The following is a 12,759-nucleotide window of genomic DNA, read 5'->3' on the forward strand; positions in this document are numbered from 1 at the left end:
AGCTCTGCCGAGTCCCTGCGAAACTCATATGTGCACTGACAATGAGTGGTGTGGAGAATATTATGGAGAATACGGTTGCTACTGTTATGACAGTTCGGATAAGGAAATAAAAAATTCCTATGGTATGTATTCATTACATTACAGTATGTTAAATATCTTTGTTTTAACCTAGATACATTAGCCAGAAGTGATTCAAACTTTAAGAGTGAAAAAGTAACACAATAATACATGGATGGTATCCATAAAAGGTAGGTAAAGGTGGTGTGCTAATAATGGATATCATTAAAATGTTTGAAGTTATATGGAACACTATGACTCTAGCTATAGCAAAAAGTAAATTCATTCTTTATGGCTTATAAGGAGCTGGTAGCTGCAGATTATAAAAGGGGCAGTTTGGGTGCTGCCTGGTGTCCATGGTTGCACAAGGGTTCCATGGATGTCCACCCAGTATATTATTCTACTTAAAAGTAATAAAAAATGTTACATTCAGTGCACTGCTAACTCATTTTAGTTTGCCAGTAAGCTGAATGTAACATTTGCTAGCATTATAAATGTATTTATTATTTATTTATTGTCATTTGTTTACTAGGAAAGTTCAACTGGGTAGGAGCCCATTTTCAGCATACACCAGGGAGAAAAGCTCCAAAGTATTGCAAAACATTTTAAGAATAATAATTATTTAGTCATTAAAATAATACAACAAACAAGTATAATTTCAATAATTATACCAAATTAGGCATAATATGAAAACACTGGTTAAGAGTAGATACAAGTTGCATGACAATGAGTTAACAGTTAGAGAAATTGTTATCCTGTTTTTAGAGAAATTAAAGGTAAGTTAGTATAATACAGTCAGGAACTGCAATACAAAGTGAGAGAAAATCAGGTGTATGGTATATTTGGAGAGATAAACAGGGGAGAGCAGTTGATAGAAATAAGGGAGTGAGTGAAGAGAGAATAAGGAGGTGTAAGGTATGAATAGGTACTTGTTCACATTTAGGGATATACTTTATCCTGGTGTTGAGCAAGAACAGAGTCAGCTTTCAGCTAAATGTCTTTCACAAAGGTTTTGAAAGAGGGAGGGAGGATATTGGCCTAATGGATAGAGAGAAGAAGTTTCAGGCCTTAGCAACATGGTATGAGGACAGACAATGCCCAGCATATTTGATAGGTTTGTGGACAGACAGGAGTTTTTGGTCATTAGATCATAATAACTAAAATAGCTATGTAGAATGCTATTTAGTGCTGGTGTAAATAGTATTTCCTTCTTTTTTGTGTGTGTTTAAAGAAAAAAGGCATTTAAATGCCTCCTCAAGCATTTTTGACTGCCTTGCAGATCTTTACTTTAGTACATGCACAGTAAACCAATGCCACATTGTGATGTGAAAAATACAGGCCATAGTTGTATACCATGCATTCTGAAGCAGTTTCAGCTGTTTGAGTTGTTATTTGAAACACTTTTTGGCAGACATTTTATATGCTTATCTGTGGCTCTTTGATTTTGTGGTGGAGGTGGCCAGCGGTTGGGAATTATATTAAAGAAAACATGCTTGCCTTCAGCATTTCAGGTACTGTCTGTATCTGAAGACCATATTCTGGAAAAATACTAAAAACAGTGGGGGGACAAAGGTTGAGAATAAGGGACAAATTTTAAATATTACTTTAATTTACTTATAAAATGGTTACTCAAACAGCATATTTTTGCATCCGCTACATTTGATGAACAAGAAGAGGCATGAAACCATACTTCTCAACATCTTTTCTCAAGACTTCCGGACAAAGCTAAATTTTAAGGGATGAAGACAAAATCAGGGAAAATATTTAAATGTTACTTTAATTCACATAAAAAGTTAACAGAAAAAAAAACATTTTTTTCATCAATGTGAAGTATAAAACTTTAATGTCTGGCATAATAATTATCGACTAACTGTAATCCTCAGGGATTTACCAGAAAATCATAGTTTTACATGTAAAATGGCAAACATTTGAGCTAAAATGAGGAAAGCTGAGAGGTATGAAGTCCAGTGTATAATTACAATAAACTTGTTCCAAGTATGCTGTTGCTAAAATGTTTGACTTTCTATATTAAACAATAAAAATAGCCAGTCTCTTTCTTTCTGTATGTTTACAGAGTGCAGTGATCCTTTTAAGTTTCATGTTTTACATTTTTTTATTATTTTTATTATTTTTTTATAATTTTTTTCTATGTATTCGGAGCTTTTCTCCCGGGGCCTCCACTGAAAATGGTCACCTTGTGTCCAATCAGATTAACCCGGTAAACAAATGGAAAATAAATAAACAAATACATTTAGAAATGCTTTGAATGATTTCCTTTCCGGTGCAACAGTGCTTCACATTAATGATTAAGCTATGCATATTGCAACAGGTATAAATTATCAACTCCTCTAGAAGGAGAATTCCTAAATCATGAGTTCTAACAGTATGTCTGACAAATAATTTGTTTCTGCATGTGTATGTCTGTATGTATATATGCAGTGATAGGTTATAATGGGGGGCAATTTAAGCTGTCTTGTGGGAACCTTGACCAGCCAAGAAAATCATTTTATTTTAAAACATTTACTGCATTCAGTTCTGCTAACGTATTTTTGTTGGCTTATGTGCTTAACATAACAGCTGAGGGCAAATGATCATTTACTAGTTTAAAGAACCCTAAATAACAGCCAAAGCTAGAATCTACCATTATATACTCAGTGTTCCTGCCATTGTGCATGTTCAGCATAGGCTGCTGAATATATTGAGCTCATTCTCTTTATTTATCCATTTGGGTAAAGAAATGTTTCCTTACTGAAACAATAAATAAGTAAACAAATAAATTAGAAGACTGCAGTGTGAACTTACGTAAAACATTGCAGCGTTCTGCTCATTGCCTTCCCTTAATTCATTGAGATGGCAGCAGAATTCTTGTCATTGACAGCCTGCAGTGCAGCCAATAAATTTGCAGGAGATGTGATATATGTGGGGTGGACAACCTGCACATGTTGTGGAACTGAGTGCATGTGCATATAAGTTGGAGAGGTTTACTAAAATTAATGAGAGAGGTTTTTGGGAAGGAACCTTGCATGTTTGGAATGCAGTAATAGGGGATAAGATGGATTAGGGAAGAGACAGTTGAACTGTTGTTGATGGCATGATGGGATAAGAAACGCATTACAAAGGAGTTGAAATAGATTAAGTTGGAGGAAGTGCATTAGGAGAGGTTGAAGAGATGGGTTTAGCTTTTGAATGGAGGATGTAGGGACGTGGAAAGGTAAGCTGGGAACTTGATGGGGATATATATACGTACATTGGAAGGAATGAAAGTAGATGGATGCTAACCAAGATAAGAAAAAACAATGAGACAGTTGGCATTCTGTAGGAGAAGGAGATCATGTCTGTTGGAGGTTGGGAAAGTATAGCTTGGGCATTCCTTGTTCTAGTTATGGGCAGGTTAAATGATAATTTTGTTCTTCTATTACATGTAGGGATTTATAATAGTGTGCCTATTTGTAAATGTGGAATCACTCTTAGAGGACACAGTATCTTTTTTGGCAGTTACATTAGTTTTCTGGTGTATGCATTGAATGACTTTACTGTATGCTGTGATGTTTGTATTTTTCAGGTCTATATCACTTTGTTGAAGGTTCATTTCCACACACCTTCATTCATTGACTCTAATACAGCAAATGTTCACATCAGCGAACATTCACTTCAATGAATGACTTACTCAGGAAAAGGAATGAGCTCGCCATCATAAGAAATTTGCCCTTTTCCCCATTGTAGTGCTATCTCAGTGTTGGTATATATAGTTAGGGGGTGTGGGAACGATACACCCCCCCATGGGTGGGTTTGAAATACTGTGATTTGTGGGATGGTTGGAATGCTGGGCAACTCATTCCTTTCCCTGGCTAAGTTGTTTGTTGAAGTGATTGTTCACTGATGTGAGTGTTCACTGTATTAGGATCAATGAATGAAGGTTCATGGAAATGAACCTTCAGTGAACTGATATAGACCCATATTTTTCATTTGTGATCTGTATATGTTAATTGACTTATTATAGTCGATAAAGATTATTTTAGAAACAAATTTAACACTATCGATTAATATCCAGCCTGAGTACCTGTTAATTTTTTTTCAAAAACATGCAACATTTATTGATAAAATCAACATGTACAAATATAATCACAATTTCAATATTACAATTAAGGATATAGACACATCCACAACAGTCATATATAAACAATGGCGAAGTCAAGGTAGCATTAGATAATTCAGTTTAAAATTAACAACTGTCCCAGCAAAAGAGAAAAGTACACCAGAAGACGTTAAGTTCTGCAACAAAATTGCTCAAACTATCAAACCCTCAATATTTATATGCCTGAAATTTCTTATTGCAGTCCACCTGGGCTGACTTCTAAATTTGAAATAACACCTTCAATAAGATTGCAGCAACCATTCTCAGGGAACACAGTATTTTATTAGAAATATAGGTATCCTCCCTAGAAAGAAAAACAGTCAAAAGTGCCTTGTATGGAGAATGAAAGCACCGAGGTAGATTCCAAGCTGTTTATTACAAACACAAACGAAACTCCACAAATAATGGACACTCATAAACGCATTTGGATTCCATGCATTTTCATCTCAGTAATCAGACTTCATCAGATGACCAGTGTTACGTTAAATTAAGTCATTTATACATTAATTAATAAGTAATCAACCAATACAAATAGAGCAAGAAACTTTAAAAAACCCAATGACATTTACACAAAACCAAAATTAAATTACAACCTCATAAATATTACACTTTTCCATTAAAAAACATTCTAACCATAAAAGGAGAATCCTGATACAATTAATTAAAATATTTTAAAAAGTTAATTTATATTTAATGTGTAAAAATTAAATATATGTCATAACCACATTGAATTAATCATATACTTTGTAATAAAAGGAAATACCATCTACAGGCCAAAATTTTAATTGCAACCAAAAGTTTTTAAAGTTTTGCAGAATTTAGTTTCTATAGTGGCCAGATAGACATTCAGCCCAGGGAGGTTTCCTGCATCACGGGTAACTTGCCACCACAGCTCCCTGAATTCTATCCTATCTTCCCATGGCCCCCCTCATGTCATTCTTGATCTGTTCCAATACAAGGAAGGAGAATTCTGCTTTTGCACAGGACTTGGTGTGTTTATACAAGGCACTAGTTTCCTTCTTTACTGTGATATAATTATGTTCGTAGATCCTTCTCCTTAACATTCTTTCAGTTTTTCCGACATAGAACGATCTACATTCTGAACAAACAGCCAAATAAACTATTCCTTTGGTCTCACAGTTATAATAATCACCACTGTCTATCCATCTTGTTCTGCTCTCAAGGTAAATTATGTCTGTATTCGTGATATTCACACATTGAGAGCAGTGCCCACACTTGCATGTCCCTAATCTTCTTTTGTTATGAGTGGGTTTGTTACTGCTATACTCAAGTATATTCTTGAGACTCTGGGATTTCTTATAAACTACTATCCTCCCTGATAAACCAAGCAACCAGAAGGCAGCATCATTTATTAGGGATATGTTAGCACCAGTTGCATATGATGTAGTGTGATAGGGCATTAACCAAATAGATTTGATGAGTTGGCATTTCCACACCATGTGGAGATAATCTACTTCTTCAGCATTGCACTTCTAACATTTGTCTGAATCCTTTTTACATGAGTAAAGAGTCTAGCCAGGGAATGTTGCCATGCATGTGGTTTTATACAGTACAAATACAGTTGGGGAAGAACATAATGGGTTAGACCACTGCATCAAAACCCTTCTCCAATCATCTTCTGCAAACAAATGCCAAGTTATCCCTCAATACCTTCATTTCAAATCCTGCCATACAATATCTTCCTTATCCAGGTATGTCTTGTAAATTATAGAGCTTAGGCTGGTTGGGTAAAATGTTGACCTTTCTAATAGAGGTTCATGCAGGAGTAGAGATGCTCCAGGTGGTGGATTGTGCTGTTCTATTTAATTAATTCAAAACCGAGTTTATTTTTAAATATTGTCGCCAAGGTAGTTTCTTATTGAGTTGAAGCCTAGTATAATCTATTCCCTAAATGTTTGTACCACAAATTATATTTTCTGTATCCAGTCATTCAAACCAAATAAATTCACATCAATTTGAATTAAATGATTAAGCCAAAGTTGCTCAGACAGACCAGAATAGGCTTCCCTCTAAACTTCCCTTACCTAACTTTATTTATCCAGCTTTCTAATCCCATGGGATTCCAGACCATGTTGGGATCTCTAGATTTAGTTTCTCAACTGTGACAAGTAACTATATTGAACTTAGGTTAAATAAATTGGTCTTGGATTGGTTTGGGCCTTAATAACTTACCATTCTTCCTCTGCTTTAGCATAATATATTTGGTACGCCAACCTTCTTTTACCTTTGGATATTATTAGCTTTCTCCTGCTAATCCCAGATTGTTTATTATCCCAATAAACACAAAGCTGAACCTCTGCAACTTGTGAAGCACTGTTAATTTAAAGACTCACTGAGGAAGGCATCTAAGAATCAATAAAATCTTAGGCAGTAGCATCATCTTCATAACTTGGATTATTTGCAAAAAGGGTAAATTTAATCCTTGCCAACTGTTTACATTAAACTTAACAAGATCTTGTAGTAATCTGAGTTTTGTTTCAGCAATATTAGTAAATGAGACATTCATGACAACCCAAAGATATTTAACCTCTATAATCATAGAGAACTGGCCTCCCTAGTTTCTCCTACTATAACGTTCATGGGCTGACTCATTTAAAGGCAATATAAGAGTCTCATCTTCATATAAAGAAAAACCTGAATATTTTGAAAATTACTTCAGTTTCAAGCATAGTTGACAGGATAACCTGTGGGTTCTTCATCCAAAGTACCCTGTCACCTGTGACCTAAGTAGATAAATAAATGCCCATAGTCATATAGGAATAGCATATTGCGTGTGCTGTTGCATTAAAACAACTGCCAAGGTTTCAGTCTTAAGGGCAAATAGTAACAGAGATGATGGACAACCTTGCCTCATACCCCCAGAAAGACTAAATATTTGGGAGAAAAATCTCCCCTACAGAAAAGAAAGCTGTAGGAAAGGAATAGAGAATTCGGACCATCTTAACAAACTCTATAGCAAAATCATACTTATTCGTACATGACCAGGGATAAATGCATTCCACCAACTCAAAAGCATTTTTGGGAGTCCAGGAGTAAGACAGTGTGGACTTTGATGGATTTACTGTTCAGCTCTGTAAATTTAACAGGTTCTCACCAGGTCCAGTCCACCTTCTCTATCCCTGATGAACCCCTGCTGCTTCTCTTCAACCAAATACGGTAAAACCTTCTCCAACCACACTTCCTAAATTCTTGTATATATTTTACTATTAAACTTTAGCAAGGAAACGAGGTGATACATCTGAACACCACTGGAATTTTTACCTGGTTCTGTATTTAATACAACAATTTCAGTGCTAAAAGATTTAGGAAAGGTATCAGATTCTATCATCTATTTAAGCACCAATAACAAATCAGGGACAAGTTGCTTCTTGTAACATTTATAAAACTCTATGGGCTTGCCATCCAGACCTGGTGCCCTACATGTATATATCTCCCTAAAAGAAATAGGGGCTTTAGACTGCTTTAGTCTCCCTCTGTAACTTGTTTAAAATTTAAACTGTTCAAAAAAAACCTTAATCTCCAAGTCTGTCACTCTGTGTTTAGACGAACATACTTCCTTAAATGTATAATATAGGAGCATTTATCTCCAAAGGGTGGCTAACAGTATCACCCCTTTCATCTAGTAGATATGACATCACATTCTCCTCATTTCACTCTGCTAGTTTACATGCTTTCAGTTTATAGAATTTCATAATTTCTGCTTAGTAAAAAGTCTCTGTTTGTCCAGTTTTTCCCTCATCCTTTCATAATTGATTACTCTATACCTCTATGTTCTTTTTTTTTATATTGGAAGATATTATTCTGCAAAATCCTATCTGAACACTTAACCTTTTGAATCTAGTCTCATTTACTTCTGTTAACAATTTTAACTCTTTAGATTTGTCTTGCCTTCCCTCTTTTCATTTGTTGGTACAAACTACAAGATAAAAGACTTCAGATAGTTTTTAAACAATTCCCATTTCTTGATCCACCTAGCATTATCCTCACTACACTGCACCCCAAACTGCTCCAACCATTTCTTAAGTGTATCTACCTTACTTTGAGATTTAAAAATTAGTAGCTCCATCTGACAATTTGAAGAAGAGTGACCTAATCCTAAGTTACTAAGACCCAGCACAACGGCACTGTGGTCTAAAAGGGGACCAGATTTATGCTCTGCTTCCAACACTACCCCAATCTACTCCCATCATTCAGCCAAATGTCTTGCCTACTTACAATACTGCCCATGGCCCTAGGTATCTATTTTCCACAGTATGAGGATGTAATATCTTCCAAACATCAACTAAGTTTAGCTGAGTGATGTAACACTTTAAGCATGCCAACTTTTGGGGCAACTGGATTGTCCCTGAGGTTATTCTGTCCAAAAAAGGATCGGGACAATATTAAAATTCCCTCCAACAATACAGATTGAATAAACGTACTTCATCTTAGTTAGAGTCAAAAAGAAGACAGTCACACATTAATCTGATCCTTATTTGTGCCCATAGAAGTTTCCAAGAAGTTTAGTATTATTACCCCACTTACATTGTAAAATCAAATACCTAACTTTGTCTTCCTTGGTCTCTTCTATCAAAGCACAACTTAACCTCTACTGAGCTAAAGTTATGACCCCCTTCTTGCCTGTCATAAAAAACATGACTCTGCCCCAGCCCTTCCAATGTTGATTCAGCCCTTCCATGTTTACCATCTTCAACTTAGTCCTGTTACAAAACCATGTCAGCCTTCATCCTAATTAATTCATCAGTGAAAGCTTTCCTCTTGTAACAAGAACCTAACCCCTAACATTTAAAGTAATGAATGTAATGAGTACATTGTTACTTTCACCTATCTTTGATGTGCTTTGTTTAAACCAATCAGCAAGACTTAGAACCATCTATATGCCAGTTACTGTGATCAATAGTCAACCCCCTTTTAGATTATTTAAAAGCCAGGAAATAAGAGAAGCACTGACAATATAAGGAGTGTAACTAGAAGGAATGTAAAATTATTAACTGTCAGTAATGTAGCTAGTTCAACTTGTACCCTGTGCTTGTCACAAGAATCCCCTTTAGCTTTTTAAGTGAACAGCAAAAAAAAAAAAAAAAAAAAAGTCTGTGATTAGGTAACTGGGGTTCCTGAATGGCAGGAGCCAATCAGATTATGTTTCTGTACCCTGCCCCAAACTATCCATCCTTAGCTTTTACTAAAAAAAAACAAAAACCTTTTTTTCTTTTAAACTGCTATGGTCTATAACCATGCATGGAGTGCTACAGTGCTCAGGTTTTAGTTAAAAATTTACTTTTAAGATGCGGCAAACTGCTTGCTACAGCTGTCATGGTTATAGTTAGTAAGAAAGAAAGAAAGAAAGGAAGAAAGAAAGAAAGAACAATATCTTCTTTGTTCTTGTTTTGTTTTTACTTTTAAGCTGTAAAAACTTTTTGCTACAAAGGAGCAACCAGTTGCTACAGCTCAGACCACACATGGAATGCTATAGAGCTCTTGTTTGACCACAAATGCAATATCATTTTTTAAAAGCCAGTATGCATTAAAGAATGATTGGGATTGGTTGACTGCTGCCTCCAGTACATTGTGTCCAGGGCAGTTGCCCTCTTTACCCTACCCTGGCTAAATTACTGTTAAACTGTAATTAACAGAAGAACCTCATTTAAGTTACTTTTAATAAACTAACAACAAACACTCCTCTCAGATTATTTGAATCACACTGTCAAATAATCAATCGTACACATCAAGGACAAGTGAAAAAAAGGATGAGCTTCCCTGATTTTAAACCCCCCTACCCGTTGGCAGTTAACAGTGCAAACTATGACTTAACTGTGAGGTGAACAGATTATTAAATATTCATACTTCTCACAACACATCTACTATTTGTATAGAAGAAGCAAGAAACAGACATATGTATTGGCATGTACAATAACCTGTAAAACAGAAACAAATCACAGAACTGTTCCACAGTACTTTTGTTGCTCACTCAGAAAATAAACAGAGCATTGCACAAGTTTCCTTTTCAGTCCACCTAAAGGGAGTTGAGTCAGGACAAATGTTTACTTCATAAGCAAGAATACAAGTCACATTCCATACCTCCTTAATGTATTTAATTTAAACAGTCATCCTGAAGAGTATAGTAGCAAGTCCACAGAATTCTCCCCCTTTGTAAATGTAGCAACTGAGACTTCACTTTTTTCCATTGGACTTATTTACTGCAAAAGGGGGATCCAGGGTATTAAATTCCATAACTGAGTCAAACTAGGCACCAGGTTTATTAGCCTCCTTCAAACCATCATGTCTGCTGTGAAGTAGCACAGGGTTATACTTAGGATTCTTTAGCCTCAGGTTTTTATGATAAAAGATATTCTTTCTCCGCTTTAGTTCCATCATTTCTTCCTTTTCTGTGCAGATTTAGAGTGATGAGGGAGGAATCCTGTCTGTCTTTCCTTCTGATAACAAAGCATCACAAAAAGTGTATCCTTCCCTCAAACCCCATTCCCCCGGCACTGCAGTTCAATGAGGAGGAATAAGTGGTCAAGGCAGCTTCTCCATCAGATGGCTGGTAGAATAAATATATCTAACCATTCCACTGTGTCCACGGCATAGCTGTGAAATGTAGTTGTACAGACAGCCCACCTCCTGACACTTCCTTAAGCATGGGACAAAGGCCTTCCTTTTAAAATATAAAGCTGTACATTAGTGATGGGAGGCTCTAACTTTATGGCCAGTCATTGATAGAAAGCCTCCTTTCTCCCTCCCTTGCTATCAGTATATCTAAGAATTTTGCTATAAATTATCTAGGCACATTTCAGTTCTGAATTTTGGGGTAAGCCTGTCTGCCTTTTCAATAATTATGTTCTTTCAGTTACCCATTAACTTTGTCAGTTCATGCAATATGAAGTTGACTGGTCCTAAGCCTGCCACCTCCTGTGGAATGACCATAAAGTGCAACTTATTTTGCCTCTATATCCTCAATCTTATTGTGCAGCCTTGCTGACATAGTATGAATTTCCTGCAGCTCCGCTGAGTGTGTAGCTGTTATAATCCATAATGCAGACACCTGACTGATAATGTGCGAGTTGCTCCTTAATTACAGCAAGACAGTGAGTTTGTTATGAAGATATATTAAATATCAGGCAAAACACTCTGAACTATAAATGTCAAGTTTTCCTTACTCTGTTTTATATCCCAAGTATTGTTCAGGAACTGTGAGACCACCATATTTACAGCAGGTGGTAATGGAGTGACTCATGGAAGACAAAAAATGATTTTTAAAACTACCTGCATGAACCAATAATCCAGAAAATTATTAAATAAATATTCCAACTTTTTATAACTGTTAACTATGACAAACGTCACCTTGATAAAGAGAATTTTGAGGTAAGGAGAGGAAGCAGCATAACTTAGGTATTTACCATTTCACATCCATGTGCGTACCCCCCCCCCCAAGTACCTGTTACAATTTTGCAGACTACTGTGACCTGCTGTCTCATTCTGAGTGAACAATATACCTAACCCCATTTTAAACTCAAGAAATACCTTAATGTTTATGCCATCATTCAATTTTTGTCATGTTATCCTCCAGGTGGTGAGCAAGCAACAGTTTGTTTGTTTGTGTCTTTCGGCTTTTCCCAGTTAGGGGTCACCACAGCAAAACTCCAGTCCGCTAATGATTGGTAGTGGATTTTTATGTACAGGGTTACCAGCCCTGACGCACAACCTTCAACTAAGGCACACCCCATTCATGTATGCCTCCACACAGAAGATGCTCTAGCTGAGAATCGAACGGGACAACGTCTTGCTATGAGGCAACAATGCTACCGCAGCACCACCTGAGCAATCAACAGTAGAATACATCAAATAACAGTGCTGCTGGAGCAAATGATCTTACAGCAATGTTCCTTATTATGTGATACTTTTTTATCAATTCCACTCCCAACGTACATGTGATATTTCTCTGCTAACTGGAAACTTTCCAGAGCTCTTGAAATATACCACCATTGTATCAATTCTTAAAAACTGACCACTCCAGATGGTGGCTTTCTATAGGCTAATCTCTCTCCAGCTCCACCTTCTTCCTCTTTCTAAAACACTTGAAAGAGTGGTGGTATGTTAGCTAAACATTTATAGCAAAGATTATGGTATACATTTTCAGAAAATGACTTCTACAACAGCCATAATAACATAATATGCTTAATTTAGGACTCATGATTAAAGCACATTTCTATATTTATCTAATGCCCTAATGATCTCTAGAATCTAGGAAATATTTCAAAATATATTTATTTTAAAACAACGAGAGGAAGATTTTTGACCCTATTTATTACTTCATATATTTTATATTCAGTCTGTTGTGTTATGTTTTCTTATTTCTTTTTCTTTTTCTAACACGATGACAGAGTTCCGCTTTAGTCTTACACCATCTCAAGTTTTTAACCTATTCCAGTACAGTTTGCAGTTAACAGCTCTTTAAAACTTTGATTTTTAACACAGTAGCAGCAGTATACTCTGCTCATTAGTAAATTTTCAGACCTTGCCTATAGTAAATGTGACATTTCCAA

At 36.0% G+C, this 12,759-nt stretch overlaps 1 protein-coding gene across 3 annotated transcripts in view; it reads left to right on the top strand.

The window, feature by feature from the left end:
* LOC122809198 (alpha-tectorin-like) overlaps positions 1 to 12,759 on the top strand; it is a 919,437-nt gene that overhangs the window by 669,267 nt on the left and 237,411 nt on the right. For all 3 annotated transcript variants that reach the window (XM_044080503.1, XM_044080505.1, XM_044080506.1), the window contains one exon: positions 3 to 122. In XM_044080503.1, coding sequence (XP_043936438.1) covers positions 3 to 122 — 120 coding nt within the window. The remainder of the gene's footprint in view (positions 1 to 2; positions 123 to 12,759) is intronic.

The sequence above is a fragment of the Protopterus annectens genome, chromosome 8.part0 (assembly GCF_019279795.1).
Source record: "Protopterus annectens isolate FY-2018-M chromosome 8.part0, PAN1.0, whole genome shotgun sequence".
Taxonomy (NCBI): Eukaryota; Metazoa; Chordata; order Ceratodontiformes; family Protopteridae; genus Protopterus; species Protopterus annectens.